Source organism: Gobius niger, assembly GCF_951799975.1.
Source record: "Gobius niger genome assembly, chromosome: 8".
NCBI classification, from domain to species: Eukaryota; Metazoa; Chordata; class Actinopteri; order Gobiiformes; family Gobiidae; genus Gobius; species Gobius niger.
The window spans coordinates 26,014,262-26,035,088 of record NC_136859.1 but is presented as its reverse complement, the minus strand read 5'-3'; the positions used below and the strand labels follow the sequence as shown (position 1 = coordinate 26,035,088).

The following is a 20,827-nucleotide window of genomic DNA, read 5'->3' as shown; positions in this document are numbered from 1 at the left end:
AATTTATTAATCAAGTGCAGTTTGCAAACAAAACTTTAATTGCCATAGCCACGCCCATGACAGAAAACATGTTTACAAAATAGTAGGTACAGCGAAGTTCATGGGGTGTTGCAGTGATGCTTATGCTTATATTTTTGTATATATCAAATACATTATTAATTATTATTAAGGCCAGGAATCAATTAAAAAACAAAACAAATGAATCATAAATCTAATTTTAAGTGATACTTGAGGTCAAAAGTGTGGACACATATGAAACCTACAAATGATATTATTTTAAATAATGTTACATCCAACTGGAATGTACAAAGCATCAATGTTGTTGCATTAGGAATAGAAAATGTCATCAACATATAGCCTGTAAGAATTTACATTTTATCAGCTAATAATTGGTCTACTGTAACTTTAAGCTCTTTCAGCATATGCATTTGGTGGTTGCATGTCTCTACGGTAACGCTGAGGGGAGGGCTGACTCGCTCTCTCTCATTTGGTCCATGTTGTGAAGAATGAAGCCCATTGAGCAAATACCAAGAATAAAGGGTGGCAATTTTGAAGCATTTCAAATATACTGTAACATACCTTTTGAGTTATTGCAACCTTTTTTGTCTCCTACACAATTCTATGTGTTCATTCATAGTTTAATACAAGATTGGACGTCCAGCTTCACCAAGGCACGTAAAGATCACTTGGTTCCTCCAATGTTGGTCTTTTAACATCGCAGAAAACATGAAACTGTCACGTGTACTGCAGGCAGCATCAGGCCAAAAACTGACGTGACATGTTTATTAAAATACAAGTAATACTTCCAAGATACAGAACAGTTGGCTAGGCATACGTATTGAAGACAGTAAGCAGTTTTTCAGTGCAACATCAGCTTTCCAGGTTTTGCAGTCCAACCGCATCATTCAAGATGTCCAATTTACCAGCAGAAATATAAGAAACATTATATACAATGTGGCAGTCTGTATCATGTTGACCATTGTCCAAGGTGCCTCCAGCACAAACCTTTTCAAGCATTAGGTCAGGCATTATTGCCAGCAACAATGTTGAGGAAAAAGGGCAGCTGAGGGAGTTCAAATCCAAACTGTAAATCCAGCTTAATAAGTCTTCCTTTGAACACATTTATGTATTATAGTCCATCCTGACTGTGGGATAAATGTTGCTCGGTGAAAGTGCAGAGGTAGATAGAAGAGGCATTGAATATAGGGTTACAGCTGGAGGTTTTGGTGACTGTGAGTGCCTTTGGTGAGGCATGGGCAGAACAGAGGATGGTGAGCTTCCCCGACTCTGGTTTGGAGAGGGGGAACCTACAACACAAGCACAGTAAATTCATTAGATTAAAAAATACTACATATTCTTTATAGTATGTAGTCTACTTACCACTGCTCCTCTGCGTAGGTGAAGATGTTACATGGATCTCATCTTGAACCCGTATTGGTTTAGAGCTTCTTCCACGTAATGCATCTGTGATCTGGATTGTAAAAAAAAAGTTTGTTAATGATTTGTATTCTTCTCACATCTGTGATATGGTGAAGACCACAGCTGTTTTCATATTCGGCCTATCACTGCACTGCATTGAATTGGCCTCTAGGTGGAGGGATTTACTCACAATTTCTTTCCTTGGAATGGCAGCAATACATAATCATTGTAAAATATAACAAATATAACAAAAGCAATTCCACAGAAGAAATAAATACTAAAGCTGTTCACCTTTTTATTAGTGGTCACCATCACTGGAGTGTCATTGTGATAGTTTTTCAGACCACTGTCAGCTCCGTTTTTAAGCAGCAGCCGCACTGTGTCCACCTGCCCTCGGCCACAGGCACAATGTAGAGCCGTGTTCCCGCTGTACGACTGACTGTTGACATCACAGCCATTCTGCAAAACAACACATGTACAATTTAGACCATTCTGTGCACAGGAAATGAAAAAAATCAATGAAAAATCCTCATCTGACGAGTAAAAGAGCATCTTAGATTCAGGTCTTAGGCCAGGTAATATGGCTTAAGCAAGCAATTTAATATAGAACACTGCATCAGAGACAGATCCTGCTTCATATGCATTATGCACATTTATAAAGCAACAAAGAAGAATCAAATCGAACATACGATTTAAAAAACTCCACACTAATCTGAGACAGACTCACTAATGTTACAATCTGAGAGGAGACGCTACAGTCAGTCACATTTAAACATGACTATCTATCCATTGTTTACATTTTTTGCCACAATAATAATATTTTTTGGAAATAAAATTGCCTATTTTCATATTGAAACTGAAAGAAAACTTGCAATACATTTTGTCCGTAATCAAAAGGAAAAGTTTAAAATTTATATCATATAATCACCTGCAGTGTCTCGCTTTTAGGACTACATTTTCTTTACATTATCAAAACCACTGTCGATAAAGGCTCTTAATACATCATCTGTTGCTTTACAAATAGGTACAAATTACAAAAAACACTGGCTATTTTGTAATACACTGACTTTGTAAGTAGCAATTACACAATATTACACTTTTGAGAGAATTCTAATCAAAATGCAAGACTAAAAGAGCAGCTGAGTCAAGTGCACATTACCTCAATAAGGAAGTGAACCATGTTTACATGATTGCTCTCTACTGCATGCATGAGGGGGGTTAGGCCACTTTTAATATCCTAAAGCAAAAACAAAACAATGTTAGAGCAATGTTAAGAGTCAAAAAATACATTCTAGCAAAAGGCTGACTGCAAACTCACCATAGCATTAATATCAGCCCCGGCAGTTAACAACTTTGTAGCCAAATCCTTATGACCCCGCAGCACTGCCAGGTGAAGAGGGCTCAGACCTAAAAGGACAATTTAAAAAATATACTTTAGGACACATTTTAGCCCATACATGAACGGCACAAATGGTTCATCAGCAAATGTCCTCTGTGTCCTAGTTTATCAATGAAATAGCTCACTCAAAACCAACCACAGAGGAAGGAAATGTCCTCCACTCGCCCACACACTCAACGCAACCGCTCAGTCCCCTCACCTGACCTAACACACAGTCAACTAATAAAAGAAAAGCTGTGCTATCGAAAACATGACAAGGCACAGTCAGACAGACCTGTGAGCAGAACTAGAGCGCACTGTAATATACCTTCATAGTTTCGTGTCTCCAGGCAGCTGGGGGCCGCGTGGTGGGAGAGCAGCACGGATAGACAGTCCCCCTGGTCGTATTCACAGCAGAGGTGCAGAGACGTCTGTCCGTTTCGATCCAAAGACTTGGGGTCTGCGCCTGCTCTGAGTAAAGCGTCCACCAGTTTGGCCTGCTGCGTGATCACTGCGAGATGAAGAGGGGTCTGAAAAGAAACATCTTCATCAATAAATCAAATACAGTATAATATAACCACAATTGGATTCATGGGTATCGCTTTAGATTAAGGTGTGCTCATATAGTAAGCATTAGTAATTAGGGTAAGGGTGGCTATGAATAAGCGTATTATTAATGGCCTATTAGTATGCTAGCAGATAAAAGTATACTAAGCAGTGTGTTAAAACTGTACAAGCATATTATAAATGCTTGTTAATACCTTATTAATACTTAAGGAGCACACCTTAATATAAGGCGTTACCGATTCATGCTATTTAGGAAATACCTAAGTGACCATAATCTACATGTACAAAAACAGGGTCACAAACTTACATTATTACACTACTACATACTCAAATATAATATCATAAAACCCCTTTCTTTGCTGTGCTTTCTATATTTACTTATTTATTTCCTATATTGCTTCATTATTTAACAACCATATGACATATCGTCATCATTCATTCGTTTGTTTATAATCTTATCACAATAATTAAAGCGCACTCCCAAACTAAAGATAGAGATATACAGCTCCTAAGTTAATAAGCAGCGATAGTTGATTTAAAATGAAACATAACCGGTTTGTTGACACCATTGATCTAACAGGAAATGCGGGAATAATGAAAAAAAGAATGCACTCATCGGTTTACTTAGTCATTTTGAGTGAGCCCTGTGGCAATCAAGGATGTTCCGTTGGGTGATGTCAGCATGTTTCGCCCTGTGGATCATTGTGCTAAAAAGTGGACAGGCTGTTCACAGTCAACTCGGACTTTTAAGCGTCTATCAAAGTTATGCAACGCAGTTATGGGCAGTTGTCTGAATCGGACTTTCACTTTTGTTTGTGTCCAGGCCTTTTCCAGTAAGGGATGCTGAGGGAAATAGATAAGCACTTGGAGGGCTGAGTGGAATTTCTCTAATGTGTCAATGCCAGTGTTTTACCCCCCCCAGGCCAAAGTTTCCCTGAATCCCATGACTCACAAACACACACAAAGATATAAAAATAAACAGCCTCATGCAGACAACAAGCAGCCTGTGGGGTAGTGTACTTTGAACTTCCTATAACCAGCATTTACGGACACTGAGATATTTTGCTCGTGCATGACTAATGAAGAAGCATAGTGGTGCATCTCCTCACGGTATATCCAGTACTAAGGCAAGGCAAGCAAAGGCAACTTTATTTATACCGCGCATTTCTTACACAAGGCACCTCAATGCGCTTAAGAGGTCACGACTTATTTTTGCTTCCTGTAATAATGACTAAGCAAATAACAGTGATATGAATGGAGGGAGGTGGGGTTGGAATACTGGAATAAGGAAATGTCGGAAGTGGCAGAGGGTAGTCCGGGGAAAAGACAGGATGACAAGGGAAAATCCCTCTGCTTCCCCTCCTCTGTGCTTGCTCTGTTTTACATTCCTGGATCCACATGACAAGGGAAAGCACAACCACAAGAGTTCGGGCATGAAGAATTGCTCCCTGCTAAAAGTCTAAGCAAAACACAGGGAAATGTACAAAACACACCAGTGTAAAGACATACCTGCTGCACAAAAAACATGCTAAACTGTTCTATCAGTGTTGTTGACAGTTAGAGAGAATATATCAGTTATGATTAGAAAGACTGAATGTCTCTGCACACAGGCAGAGTGCGTGTGAAATACGCACAAGAACAATACACAGCACAGCAACACAGGAACGCAGAAGGGAAAGTCCCGGCAAACTACCCTCGGAACCTCAGCGCTAGGTATGTTGAGAAACAGAGCGGGGAGGGGTGGGGTCATGTGACTTCTCGGCAGAGATACTAAAGCGCACCATGCTCACGTTCACACATTACTGGATTGTGCAAGTAAATAACAGAGCAGGTTAGTTTGCGTTGCTATCGCACTGGGATCACACGGCCCATCATTGCATGCTGGGCCGTCTGGTCTAGTGCTCTAGGGATTATCAAATACATTTGAAAAGCTCTACTCTGCAACAGACACAGCACAGTGACTGATGTCAGTGCACAGTTCAAGGGAAACATGACCAGTGGGCGTATAAAACAGATGTCTGTATTGTCATACTACTGTGCACTTGCACTAGTGTTCACACACACTTCTGGTAGTACAACTCACTCATATTTACCACAGAAACCCAGGATTTGACATCATTTTGGGAAAATAGCTACGATAGTTGCTATAGGTGTCCGCTGCACTGCTACTGACAGGTTGCTCAGGGGCACAAGTTGTCCTTGAGAAAAATAAAGTCTATCTTTGTGGCGTTTATCAGTCATTATTTACTGCTGTGCAGTAGAGTACTCTAGTCTTGACGTCTGTTCTTCAATCAAAAACCACACAATCTGGTAAGCAAATGACTGTGAGAAGAAGTGGCTGAAAATCTCCCTTTTTGGTTTAAGTGTGTAAAGCAGATATGTGTGAAAAGCGGGTGGTTTGTCGCGTGCATGTTTTTTTATATACAGGGCAAAGACAGGATACAATAACCAAAGCAATAAAGGATGAGGAAACACAGCATTTGATGATAGAGGCAGCATTATTTCTGGTAAGCCTGTGTGGTGTGAAACCCCAGCCTTGAGAACTAAACCTCGGCACCGCTCAGGTGCTTTTTGTTCAAAGATATAAAGGATGTAATCTGGCTGGCAAATGGGTGAGAACATTTCGACTATAGAGAGACAGACCTAGAAAATTTTACTCTTGCACTCAGTAACAATGAGAAAACTTGGGAATGGTTTATTCAATTTAGGTTTATGTACAGTTGGTGACTGCGCCAACTGAATGGACAAGAAGTCATTCAACTTTCATTAAAACTCCTACTTTTATTTTTCAGATTCATTGTGACTATCTTCAATGAGAATTTCACAATTCTTCCTGCTCATAGAAAAAAAAATCCAGTCATGTTAGGAAATCCAGCCCTAGAATGCAGAGCAGATAACAAAAAGGAACAGTGGAAAGCACGCATGGTCACTTCCAGCACTCTGCTGGCATGAGGCCTGCACAGGTACAACAGCAAGAGTTACTGGTGAATTCCATTGCACATTCTGACTGTAAGCCATTTTAAATACCCAGGCACTTCCTCTTTCATTCTGTCCAGTGTTACTGTTATCAGAAAGGAGGAGCAGATAATGTTTTTATTTCTTTGGTTGATATTTGATTATTTTTTAGAGCTGCACAATGTGAGAGAGAAAAAAATCTGCTAATGATATTATTGCAATGTTTACTTCAACCACGCATGTTTCATGAGATTTAAAGTAAAGTTATGAACTTGTGCACAGTTTGTTTTAGGCTGTGTTTGCAAAAAAATGTGTAAAGATGGAAAGCTTCAGGACATTTCATGATTTATTATGGCTTCTTGCACTTCATATTGCCATAATGGTCATTTGGCCTAGACTTCCACTATGATTGCATCGAAATAGCAACACAAAATGATATAATACATAATGGAGAATGGCAGGTGGTTTGTAGGTTTACCTGCCGAAGGTTGTTGAAGATATCAGGACTTCTCCGCCCCAACAGGATTTGAAGAAGTCTATAGACAATCGCTATCTCACCTTGAACCACAGCAATGTGCAGAGGGCTGCAAAACAGAACAATAAAAAATAAATAAACTCATCTTATTAACCAGTACGTTAGAATACAAAAGCATGTTTATGAACCATTCTTATTCTATGAAAAATCAAATTCTTGAAAACAGTACAGGTGTCTATCCCGCTGCTGGCTATATTTTCCAGATGCAGAAGATACAAAATCTTGATGCATTATTCCATTATTCTGTATATACAGTACTTATACAGTACCTGCTTTTTAATGTACATTTGAAAGTCCACCAACTCACATCACTTTGTTTGGTCATACATTATATAAATTTAGATTTGAATTTAGATTTCTATTTCATCGTCTTACGTTATTCTTCATTTGCATATCCTTGTAATGTTGCCTTTATAATATACCATATCTTAACAGGGCCTGGTTGGTTCTAAATGGGAGACCGTTTGGGAACACCAGGAAGCCTGGGTGTATGTAGCGTGTAAGTGAGTGAGTGAGTGAGTGAGTGAGTGAGTGAGTGAGTGAGTGAGTGAGTGAGTGAGTGAGTGAGTGAGTGAGTGAGTGAGTGGTTGGTGGTGGTCAGAGGGGCTGATGGTGCAGATTGGTAGCCTCGTTTCCGTCAGTATACCCCGGGGCAGCTGTCGCTACAATAGTAGCTTACCCCCACCAAGTATGGAGTGACTGAATAATGCACTGTAAAGTGTCGTTGAGTGTCCACAAAAGTGCTACATAAAACCAATGCATTATTATTATTATTATTATTATTATAACAGTAGGTACAGAATGGCTGCTGTTCCTTCAACCACCACCAATCACTCATACACTACACCATACATAAGTTAGTGAAGTATCTTGCCCAAGGACACGACAATAGAATACAGTAGCTGGTAGTTGGAGCCTGAAGCCTATCCTCGCTCCTACCCATCGAACAACTGGCCACCAGACCAACAGACAGACAGTAGATACATTATTGATCCCTTGCAGGGAATTGCACTGTTGCTGCAATCATACAACATAATCAATCATTCACACATATAAAAGAACAAATGTGGACATCATCAACTGTTTGCCTTAAACCGTCAGCATTCTTCCCTCAGCCATTTGTTGCACAGTAAGTTGTGATTAGTAAAGGTTGCTCAAAAAAATTGCAGACACAAATTGCCACAATTTACTTGGGTAACAGTTCTGTCATTAGAACAAATAAAGTTTACTCTAAATGATCAAGGAAACCTTACTCTTTACAAAGTAGTAAGGTTTCATTGATGACTTTGAGTAAAGTTTACTCTAAACTGTAGCCCCTAAAATACCTGATCCCTTATAGGACCTGCTGTTTTGGTCCGGGCTTTTCCAGAGTTAGACTTCTTTCAGAAACCATGAGTGACAGTAGCATGACACTAAATACATTGTGGCCATTATATTCCGTAAAAAGGCTGAGGCCTCACTGTTCTTCAGTCTGTCACAGACCGACAGGTGAAGAAGGAAGTCATGGAGATTCTGCTTTAGACAGAACTTTGCACATGTGCTGTAAATTCTGAAACTAAAGTAAGTAGTGAATAAATTAAACATAAAATTATGTTTAATTTAGAGAATAATTATTAAACAGATGTTTATCTGCATCAATCATACGATTGATGCAGATAAAGGTTTAAAAAAATATCCATATATTGCCTGACTAGGGTCATGTGTGTCCCAGTTCCTCTGAGTCATGGTGCAGCAGAACAGATATGGACAGGTCCCTGTTACAGAAGCTCATGAGGTTCATTTCTTCAACACCAGCTACTTTAGTAACTGTTGACTGCACAGTCAAAGTAGATCTATCACAGTCCTGTCATGGTCCACTATTACCCACCATGACTCAGAGGAACTGGGACACACATGACTCTACATCAGATAATACATATGGACATTTTTTTCAACCTTTATCTGCACCAATTTTGGGATTTTTTTTTTTTTTTTAGTTTAAAAAACAACAACATTTTTTCATGTTTAATTTAATCACTACTTACTTTAGTTTCAGAATTTACAGCACATGCGCAAAGTTCTGTCTAAAGCAGAAGCTCCATGACTTCCTTCTTCGCCTGTCAGTCTGTAGAACAGTGAGGCCTAAGCCTTTTTACTGAATATAATGGCCACAATGTATTTAGTGTCATGCTACTGTCACTCATGGTTTCTGAAAGAAGTCTAACTCTGGAAAAAGTCCGGACCATAACAGCAGGTCCAATAAGGGCTCAGGTATTTTAGGGGCTACTGATTTAGAGTAAACTTTACTCTAAGTCATTAATGAAACCTTACTCTTTTCAAAGCAAACTTCACCTTTAAAAGAGTAAGGTTTCATTGATCATTTAGAGTACGCTTTATCTGTTCTAATATGACAGAACTGTTACTCAATTAAATTGTGGCAATTTGTGTCTGCAATTTTTTTGAGCAACCTTTACTAATCACAACTTACAGTGTGTTGGGAGTTCGGCTCCAACCCCAGAGCCTGCTTTTTTAATAAGCTTGTTCACAATGTTCCTGTCTGCTGCCTGTATGCCCTCTCCCCTGCAAACTACAGCGAAGAAAAGGGTGCTCGCCACTGCTGTGTGGTAAATGATGAGAAGCGAGGGTGGGCTGATGTTAAATGACCCTGGGATCCTTAAGAAATAGTCTGCTTTGCCCCTTGTGATACATGTATTCTGTGTGACTCCTACTGTCCAGCTTAACCAGCTGAACGCCCAGGTATCTGTAGCTGGGAACCACTTCCACCTCGACAGCCGATGGTTCTGGATCTTGGTTACGCTCCTCTTCTCCTGAAATCCTTTGAACATGGGTTTTTGCTGATGTAAAGACATACACTTTCATATTCTTATTCTGATTTAGTTCCAACAGAGTCTTCATGTAGTATCTTTAAAGATCACCTGGATGAGTTATCACATAAGTGTTCTCTTGACCCTCCAGGGACCTTAAAATATAACTTCAAAAACATACCATGCTGACATATTGTTTGGGGAGAGGGACCATGGTGGAAGTTGTCAGTTGTACTAATTCTCTTTAAGATATGCAGCCCCTGTGAAAACCAGTGCTCTTATCACACTTTTATCACACTGAAGAGGAAGCTACTGTCATGGGGTCATGCGTGAAGTGACAGAATAAACCCAAGCTATATGGAGGGCAGGAAAGTGAGGCAGGGGCAAGTCAGAGCCAGCAGTGAAGCAGCTTTTTACACTTTTCTCATTAATGCAGTCAAATGAAGCCTCTTCCAGTAAGAGCCAGATGACTTTTATGTCACTTCCTGTTGTCACAAACATTGGCTGTTTTCTTATCTTTTGCACATTGTGATTGAGCCTTTTATGGTCTTTCGCTTAGTGCAAGTCATTGTCAAACAAAACCCCTAATTGATAATACCAAACATTAATATACTATATTTCAGTTCTGTGTTCTTTTAAAAATTGCACAATTTTAAAGGAAATGGTTGTCAGTGTATGGACTTCTGTAACTTCAGCAGAACTGCCCACGAGAGTATGAAAGTGCAGCAGGTCAATTTAAAGATGAATCATGAATCATGAGTCATAAACTTGACTCTTTGTCCCTGACCAGTCAGAAGACCTGATTGGATAGTTCCAGTTCAGGGAATGACATGACAGTGTGCACCCTTGACACTTCTACACTAGAGAGTATAAGCAATTTAGCTATGCACACAGGGAGGACATGGGGGGAAGCAGTGGTGTCTGAAAGGTAACCACAGTGTGACTAAATGAAACTAGTATAATAAATGAAGCATTCCATATAACTATTATCTTATATTGGCATTCAAACATCCTGAGACAACTGCCACAGGTTCTTAAGAATTCAGCTCTTAAGAATAATTTACATAATTCTCAAAAAAACATACAGCTTTAAACATTTTGTTGAACGTGGTGCAGGTGCATTATGCACTAACACCTGCTGCGCACTGGTGTGGATTACTGTAAGTGAACTTCCTTAATTCCTAAAAAGGACTGTTGCCGTGAGCATTTTAAATTAGAGTCAAATTCATATTCAGAAGAGAACAGCCATTGAGTTACCTCTTTTTGTCTCTCTTCAGCATCCAGCTCTCTTTTCTCTTGAGATGAAACTGTACTGTTTCTGGTTCCTGGAAGTGCGGCAGACCACAGCCCCAGATAACCTCAAGCCCAGAGGCTCTGACGCAGGCAGGACTCCAGCTCACCACACTCTAACTAACGCACACTGCTTCCAGTGTGAGCGTGTGAGAGAGAGACATACATCGGCCAGCGGTATCCTGTTTGGGGTGAAGGTTATGGGGCAAAGTGGAGCCTGTGGTCTGTGGATCAGCTTAGCAATAATAAGATGCACATAAGACACTGACCAAGACTGACACTGACCTTGCTGCTAGATGTGCTCTGGTCATTCACATCTCGTTTTACTCTGGACGATTTTAAGGTGGCTATACCTGCCCTGGGGCAGTTTGATACAGTGTGTGCCAACAACCCATCCAACCCCTGTGACTACACAGTCACAGTTTCACATTGATACAGTCAAGGTGAGTGGAGTGCCTTGACCAAAAAAACTATAAACAACAAAAAACAACTTCGGATTTGTGGTCAAGACTCTTTAGATGAGTTTTCTTTCTCTTTTTTGGTACAAAAATACAAAGAATTAAGCATGTTTTATTCCTACAATGTTGGACTATCTGTGGCCCACAGAAACAATGAGAAAGGCTCTCTCTATAATCTCAAAATCAGGTTAGTAATCTAGGAGTATTCATGAACTCAGACCTGAAGTCTTTAAACATTGCCCAGATTAAAAATATGGGCCTGATCTTCTGCCAGGTGAAACAATAGCGTTGCTCAAGACGAAGTTGGTATCTTGCGTGCAAACAACGGAGTGCCAGTGCTTTTGCAGGTAGCCTCAGGGCGTGGTTTGCTACAAACAGCGCTGACTACAACAAGTGCATTCTCTACTGTTGCCTCTTCTTTATATTAACATCGCCCATTGTCTTGTGCATCCTGTGAAGCGCTCGTGGGACAAACTCCAAACTATTTCTCCCACTGTGAGTTAAACATTGTCCATCTCCCGAATATATCGATGGTCCCACTCTAGTGCCAGTTTTACAGAGCATGGGGCAGGCTCCACTCTGCAAAAGCGTGATCAAAACAAAAGCACCCCATAACCCCCACACCCACCACCGCCCACAGTAGCGGAAAATATTCTAGTCTAGTACGGTTTGTAGGAGGTAAAACTGCAATGTTATGCCCACTGCTGTGCATAACATTGCCATGGTTGTCTGTCCTGCCCACTTACTGGGCCAGGAATGAAGCTGATGAAGTCTAGTCCATAGTCTGTGTTTAGAAACGGAAGATCAGGCCCATAGTGTCTAAACCAGACTGAGAGAGACTAATCCAGCCGGTTAGACAACTATAAAGGTCTCCTTACTGGCCTCTCTAAATGAGCTAATAGACAGCTGCACTAGATCCACAGCACTGCTGCTCGAGTCCTGACTAGAAACATGAAATACACCATATTAGTCCAGTGCTCAGGTCTCTGCACTGGCCTCCTGTCGTTCAGAGAACAGACTTTAATACAGCTCAGCTTATTTACAAGTCTCTTCATGGTCTCGTACCAAAGCACATCTCTTCCAGAAGATGTGAGGCAGACCTCAACTCTGACAATGTTCAAATCCAGCCTGTAGACAGCCATTTTCCTTTAATAATTATTTATTATATTCATGTTTTTATGGATTGATTTTTTTTTTCTGCCTTCTTGTAATTTGATGCAACTGTGTACGAATTCTGCTCCATAAATAAACTTGCCTTGCTTTGCCTATAGTTATTCCAAAAACTGAGAAAATGTTTTTAAGTTCACTAGAAACACATTTTAAACATCCTAAATGCACACAGCCTTTATCAAATGTGAACCAGCCAATGAGAGACTGGCAAAGTTGATAGAGAGAAAGCGGTAAATGAGGAAGTACGAAGCGGATGTTTGGGTTTTTGGAGCCCATTCATTTAAACAGCACACAGAGTTAAAAGAGACACACAAACACCTGAGAAAAACCACAGGCTGTCTCAAAGTCGCTTCACTCTGGCTTTCCCGAAATGAAAGAAGCTCAAACTGCGCTGAGAACAGGGGATTGACGTAAGACACAGGCGAATGCTCACCTCCAGTCACTCACTACTGCACAGAGTCAGCGCAGGGGGCTCTTTCTGTAGAATCTGCACAGACTTCAAAAGAAGCAGTGACAGACAACTTCTGTGCAAACATCACACCATACTCCACAGGCACCACGATTGTAAAGCATCCCAGAAAGATGAAGAAGAATAGAAAGACATTTTTTTGGGGTGTAGATATTGTGCAACAAACTTAACTTAAGCTCCAGGGGAAACAGCCATAACTAACAAAAGCTGTTTTGATCTATTTGAAGAGAAATCGTGTCTCAAGAGATAACCTGCGTCATATTGGTGGCACGGTGGTGCAGTGGTTAATGCCCGGGCTGGACGGGGGGCTTTCTGTGAGGAGTTTGCATGTTCTCCCCTGGCCTACGTAGATTTCCTCCTGGTGCTCTGGTTTCCCCACAACATCACCATGGGCATTGAGGTCAAGCAAATGACCTTCATGTGATCCAACACATTTATGCACCACACAGTATGGCACTTGTAAGACTAGACTAGACTTCCCCTGCCTGAAGGTTATACTATATCCATTTTTTGACCAGTACAAAGATAGAACCGACAAAGTGGCATGCATGAGAAGCAAAACGTCTATAACCAGAAAAATCAAAAAACAAAGTCCAGATGACTACTTTTAAAAATAATGCTTTTTCTATGTTGAAACATGCCTGCAACATGCCTGAGAGCTTATACAAACGTCTTCAAAAAGATGTACCATTTGAAATAGCCTTTAGTACAGTATTAGAGAACCGTAATGTGAATGAGAGGATGCTGAGTCAAGTATGTCCACACTCATATCTGCTGCTAACACTTAATGCACCTGCACATCTGTGAATACACTCATGCAGATGTTCTGTCTTCATCACAGTTAAATCTAATCTTCTTACGCATGCCTTTATTGTCTTATAGTTTTACGTTTTTATAGCTCATTATATAGCTAAGTTATGTGTTATATGTTTTATTTTGCACGATGGACCGGAAATAATATCCTAGTTGTGAATCTGATCATAACAATGGCAATAAAAGCAATTCTGATTCAATTCTGACTCTGAAATACAAGGAAAGTGATATTGGAAAACCAGTTGTGTCAGCATAGGTAACCGTGAATGTAAATATTACCTTTAATGCTGTTTTATTGTAGTAAAAACATCACTAATGGTTGTATTGGTGTGAATGGTTGAATGAATGAATGAATGAATGAATGAATCAGTGGTTAAGTACATTTTATATTGTACATCTTGTATTGTAACTCACTTGCTCAGGGACGGCAGATTTGTTTGCACATTGTCCCAGTCGAAATAAACTAATAAACTAAAAAACAATAATAATAATAACTAAACTTTCAACTGTACTTAAAGGGATATTTTAGGATTTTTGACATAGGGCCTCATTTCCTAGTTATCCATAGTGTTGCTGATTTCTGGAGTTTCGTGGCGCTAGGCTAACGCATTTCTACGATATCAGCTAGCCTGCATAAAAAATAGTCTGACCCGCTCCACAGTGCACCTGAGGTAAATCACTTATAACGCCAGACTAACCATATAAATGTCTGTGTCGATAGAGTAATTTTAACAATTTTGCATTTAAAATAACTTATATTTGAGCGGCATCAGCTTCGTGGTTGTATAAGCTACGCAGCGGCGGTGTGATCTGCTAGAAAATAGTCCCTCAAAATGCAAAATCATTCGTGTGATGCAAATTATTCTATCGACACAAACATTTATATCGTTAGTCTGGCGTTATAAGTTGCCTCAGGTGCTCTGTGGAGTGCATAAGACTGTTTTTGATGCAGGCTAGCTGATACCATAGAAATGTGCTAGCCTAGCACAAGCCTAGCACCACGAAACTCTTCAAATATAAGAACTGCATGAATTACAAAAAAAAATATCTCCAGAAATCAGCAACACTCTGGATAACTAGGAAATGAGGCCCTATGTCAAAAATCCTGAAATATCTCATTAATGTAAAAAAAAACTAAAGTGTTAAACACGGATTTTGAAAACTATTGAAAGAGTTAAATGTGCATTTTTAATGAAGAATTGTGTTCTTGTTTAACAGTAGAGACTTGTGTCCCACTGGTGCTATCTGGCTTTGTTATCATGTTTCAGATCAGAACAACGTTATTGCAGATTTGAACTAAATTGGACATTTTACTTGGACTTTCTTTTGTTTACCACTGGCACTCTACTCATGTCTTGTGTCTAATTTGGCAGATACTATGTAATGCGTATACAGTATGTTGTGTAAATGTCTGTAAGTGTCACAGTCCTTCCATCGCTCTGTTCAGTGTTGGCAGGCTGCAAGTGTTGTGCAAATTAACTTCTGCTGTGCGCATGATAATTCATGGGAGGGACTGCAGACCAATTTGTCTGAGGTTGGAATCTTTTCCTATCAAATAAACCTAATCAAATTTGAAGTTATCAAAGAATACAGAAATGTTTTGCTTTACTCTGTATATTACACTATACAAACAACAATGTCTAAAAATATGCAATATGGCAATAGTGGGTAGTAGTTCTTGAGTCTTGAGTTGTATTTATAGCAGTGGATGATTTGACAGTATCAGCTGATGTATGATATGTCACATGGGTTTGGTCCTTAGTGCCAAACACATTATAATATACAAGTGTTTATATGTCATGGGATTGCTCAATTCTGGGCATCACGGGGCAGTTTTCAACTGATGCAAATGAGGCACTACATTACCAAGAATGATTAACTTAGGCATTTGAGCAAGATTTCCCGACTGTGTCTTCTTGGTGTTTCAGTAAGAGAGTATTTAAGTTTCTTGACACTTTCAGACACTGATATGTCTGAAAGGTTCCACATTTTCTCCAGTGTTGTTTGCAGTTCAAGACACAACCAGGTCCATGTGCTGTTTAGTTTTGTTCATTCATTACAAGCACATTAGGTGAGGTCATCTGAATACGGAAAAACAAAACCTCTACTTACCTGGAGTGCCAGCACTCCACACACGTTAGCTGAACATTTTCACCCACATGTTGTTGCCTTCACTGAGCACTGTGAACCACTTTATTTGTGACGTTCAAACACTGCCTATTTGCCTTTTCAAAATTGAACATCCTCACTGTTGCCAGCAAAGGGCGTCAGGTTAATCCAAGCATTCACTGTGAATCTGAATGAGTTTTTCAGCTTATTTGCTATTTTAATTCATTAAAATAAATATGGAGGTGTGTACTATGGCAATTGTCTGTTATGGTAAAACAACAATGTAGTGAAGTTGAAAAGGTGCTGAGGCAGGTGGGAGAGGCTGGCCATTCAGCAGGACTGTCTGTGACAGCTTGTCCCAATTCAGGCTTCTAAGACCACATCCACATTGTGTAATGACTGTTGCTTTCAGAGGAACTTCTAAGGTAAGTGATCAGATGAATTCTTAGTGATGCAGTTGTTCAGCCCCATATGACCACTCCACTTTCATTTTCAACTTATTTTTGGGAATAGTTGGTATTGGTAAAATAGTAAATATTTATTATTACATTCAAGTTTACTGTTATGTCCATTTATTAGATATTCACTACTGTGTAGTCTTTTATTTTGTTTTATATTGCAACTCGATGCAAATGCAAGAATAGTTTTATGTATTGAAAAGTACTTTCCACTTTCTGTATTTCATGGTTCTGACTGATTGCTGTAATTGACTGTGTTGTGACTTGTTGTTTTATTTTTGATATTTAGTTGAGATGTACATATACATTATTATCGACATGACTTGGTGGACAGAGTTGAGGACATTCTGCTTCTGCCTTCAGAAGCTTCTTCTAGCATTTGCAAACAAAATGGTTAAGTTGGTTGCATGTGTTTAATTAAAAAGAAAAGAATAGCTTCTGAAGACAGAAGTGACGTACAAGTGAATTAAAGGGTTATCAATAACACATGTAAAAGAAAAGACTCATACGTGTCTCCATCTTCATCCTGCCGCGTGGCCAGTGCAATGGTGGACTGCAGGTGGTCCATGTGGTGGGGGACAGGACTGATGGGCTCAGGAACAGAGACGGGAGGCACACAGAAGAATGGGCCTGGACAACACAGAAAACAAAAGAAAGAATCGATGTTAGATTAGTCAGCCATTGAGTTTGGACTTTGAGGGCTGTAATAAGAGGATGTATAAACTGCTGACCCGGGTATCTTAATGAATCAAAAAGTGTACAATGTTGTTTACAAAAAGAGAAGTGTGGGTCACCTTAAACATTTTGAATGGTTTAACTGTTTAATGTAACTTAAGGACACATGAATCTAAATGCATCCGCAAGAAAAAACAAAACCACTAATTTTACAAATACGCAGCATTCCATAGACCTGGCAAACGCTAAAATGTCATTTACACCTAAAAAGTCAGAAGAGTTTAGTCTCACCATAATTGGAAAAAGGAGGCCACACGCGTACGATGGATCCAGACGGCCCGGCTCCAACTGTCCACTCATGCCCCTGAGCTGCCCGTACTGACCCATCTCCGTTCTCCGTGCTGTCTAGCACCGCGGGAATCTTGCGTTTTCTGAAGGGAAGCGTCAAAGGAGCACTGGCTGCTTGTTTACACACTTCGTTGTTTTCCTCCTTCACTTTGGATACGTGTTTGTCCAAAGCGTCTGTTTCTGTGCACGCAGGAAAAGTTGGCGCGCCGCTGGTCACACGCGACTCTGGACTGGTGGGTCCGCTGTTCCCACGCGCCCTGTGCGTCGTGCGTAAATCCAAAGGTGCTGCGGCGAGCGAATGCTGCTCACCGTACATGGTCATGACCATCGGCATCAACTTACAGATATAGTAAAACCGCAAATTATAGTGTTGATTTAGTGACTAAAGTCCCATTTCAGTCGTTTGCTCCAAAAACGTGCAGCGCATGTCCACAGAGTCAAAGTTCATCTTCATGTTGGAAAAGTGAACCGCTCAGTGTGGTGTGGGCTGCTGGTCTGTGCGCACCTACACTGCAGGTAGAGCACAGCTGCCAGCCCTCATAATAAACTAATCACTCACACAGGCAAGCGCGTGCGGTGCTTTCCCTTTAAACCGAAAGCTACTTCGTCTGTGGCACGTCTACTGTAGCCTAAATAGACCCGACTCTTCAGCACGTCCTTGAAGAAGTTTAGTCACATTTTGTTGAGGGGCGCTTTTCTTTAGTGACAACGCAGTGAGTCGACTGCTTAATAAGTGCTTGTGCTGCGATGTATTGCGTTAGCAGAAAGCTCGAAACTGAGTCGTTGTGAAACTGATCGAATACCAAAGAACCCTGCTAAGAATAGGGGGAATTGTAGTTTGTGTAACTACGAATCTGTCTATGAATCTGCTTCAAAAAAAATCAAAGGCTTGTTTTCTTTATTTTAAACAAATAGTCTTAATGGCACTTCAATCAGCCTAAATATATATAATAAAAAAAAGGCTACATCATTTATTTTGGTGGATACACTCATAGACTAGGCCAGTGTCATAATCTGGAAGAAAAAAAAACAGCTCTTAAATTACACTTTTCATGCTTTTCTGTCATTGTCTGTCTAATCTTAGGGCCACTTTGGGACTTTCCTCCGAACAGTGAAGTGATGGGCAATAAACGGAAAGCCATTTTCAGTCTAAAGTCCCTAAAACACCACCAAGGATCTGCACGAGCGTGTTGTGCAGGTGCAGCTCACACCATATTCGTTACTTGACCTCCTGGTGTTGTGTTACAAACGAATATTTTGGTCTGTAAAAATAAAAGAACCGTTCACCTGCCTCTGCACGTCTTGACCAGCCTGGGATCGGATGATGTCAAAATGGCCGATGGCGCCCCCTAGTGATATAATAAACGCAGTGCGGTTATTCAAGAAATTCAAGTAAAACGTTACCATGGTCTCTCGCGCCGCGTAAAGAGTGAAACAAGGTAAGCAACAAGCTAGCAAAAGAAAAGTTGTTTCCCAAGTGTGACTTAGCTACAGCAAGGCTACATGTTTTATTGCATAATTCGGTAAATTGAGCTTTAATTACGATGTAAACGACACGCAAAACATGCTGCTCAGTGGGATATTTCTGCACCACAATCGACAAAGCAGGATAAGATTACACATTGGCGACTATCTTGTACTTGCCAAAACTCGTATGCACATGCGTATATTTGAGGGATGTAAAAACTATAACTGACCTTAAAAAATGATTGTAATTCTAAAATGATTATATTGAAATTAAATAAAGAAAAGAATAGGAGATATATTCTTCCACTTCTTCTTCCTCTGCTTCTTATTTATTTATTTATTCCTTATTGTAATTATAATGATTGTTATGACTATTTATAGCGATTATTTGTCAGCAAAAAGGGAACTCAAACTTCGACATTTACTTAGGACAAAGCAACACTTTGACGCACCATGGGTTTTGGTTTTACGCAGCAGCATTCAAAAGAGTTCAGTGTCCAAATAAACTTGTAGTTTCAAAAAAGGGTTTATTTTCAAGATTAGAAGGCAAACAGCAAAGCATCATATGCCGGGCCTTCTTGCTGCCTCTCCTATTCTATTGGTTAAAAAAAACATAGTCCACCCAGGTGGGTGCTGGACTGGGTGCACAATGATAGAATAACCAAATAAAATAAAACAAAAAGTAAACAAATTAGAATTAACTTAGCATATAGAAGAATACATTATACAAAGAAAACATACTTAAGAAACCAAAAATAATGTAAAAATCACTAGAAAATACACAACTCAAGATGTGTAACTACTAACTAATAAACAAAAAGTGAACTTAATTTTAACTGTAAACCAAAAAACTGACAAATACCTCTGACACTATTATTACATATTTATTTCCTTCCTTCCTTCCATCCACCCATCCATCCATTCCGCTTTTTCCGGGGCCGGGTCGCGGGGGCAGCAGTCTCAGCAGAGATGCCCAAACTTCCCGATCCACACACACCTCCTCCAGCTGTTCTGGGGGGACCCCGAGGCGACACCAGGCCAGCTCGGAGACATAGTCCCACCACCGTGTCCTGGGTCTTCCACGAGGCCTTGTCCCACTAGGACATGCCTGGAACACCTCCCGCGGGAGGCGACCAGGAGGCATCCGGAACAGATGCCCGAGCCACCTCAGCTGGCTCCTTTCGACGTGGAGGAGCAGCGACTCTACTCCGAGCTCCTCCCAGGTAACTGAGCTCCTCACCCAAATATATTTATTTATTTTTCTTTATTTGCTCTTACATACATATAACATACATTACATTACAAAACAAACATTAAGTTGAGGCATGTACTGTGTTTCTGAAACCAGCCTAAACATAGTAATGCATAAATCATGAAGATATGTTTCTGCAGATGAATGAGATGGTGAGGGCGAGTAGTGCTTTACACTTTAATAACAATGATAATGCTATTTATTATTATTATTATCATTATTATTATTATTGTTTTTTTAATATATATTTTTATTATATATTTTTGTTTTAATGACAATATCATTACAAAATCATTATTATCATTATTATCATTATGCGTATGTTTTATCTATGTATATATACATGCATGAACACAGTAGACACACATACATGTGGGAATTATTATGATGTGTCAAATTCTTTATAATCACTTCAATGGGCAGTTGGGCACTAACATTTGATCATGTAGAGAGGTTTCCCTGACAATAGCATTAGAAAAACACACACATCCAGTCTGAATAGTGTGCAGGATCAAAGTAGAACACAAGGACAAAAAAAGTGTCACCCTAAAAGTATTTATTATTTACACCGTATGTAACGTTTCGGGCACTGGCCCTTCCTCACACATGAAAGCGGTTTCCCTGACAACATGAATCCCTCTTGATTGAAATGTAAATGTC

The 20,827-nt window shown here is 39.9% G+C and overlaps 1 protein-coding gene across 1 annotated transcript; it reads right to left on the bottom strand.

Moving 5' to 3' along the window:
• Positions 1–785: 785 nt before the first annotated feature.
• Positions 786–18,063, bottom strand: bcl3 (BCL3 transcription coactivator). The gene is made up of 9 exons (XM_079561929.1): positions 17,392–18,063; positions 16,935–17,055; positions 6,798–6,903; positions 3,126–3,327; positions 2,738–2,826; positions 2,579–2,656; positions 1,711–1,878; positions 1,381–1,471; positions 786–1,307 (listed from the first exon to the last, which is right to left on the bottom strand). Exons 1-9 carry the CDS (start codon positions 17,780–17,782, stop codon positions 1,123–1,125), a joined length of 1,431 nt encoding a protein of 476 aa, XP_079418055.1. The 5' UTR covers positions 17,783–18,063; the 3' UTR covers positions 786–1,122.
• Between the last annotated feature and the right edge of the window lie 2,764 nt (positions 18,064–20,827).

Excerpts from the sequence above, each read along its gene's own strand:
- bcl3 (XM_079561929.1), bottom strand. The coding sequence starts at position 17,782 with ATGCCGATGGTCATGACCATGTACGGTGAGCAGCATTCGCTCGCCGCA. Across the intron at positions 17,056-17,391 it reads GCCTCCTTTTTCCAATTATG|GCCCATTCTTCTGTGTGCCT; the intron begins GTGAGACTAAAC and ends TGTGTTGTCCAG. Across the intron at positions 3,328-6,797 it reads TCTTCAACAACCTTCGGCAG|ACCCCTCTTCATCTCGCAGT; the intron begins GTAAACCTACAA and ends GTTTCTTTTCAG.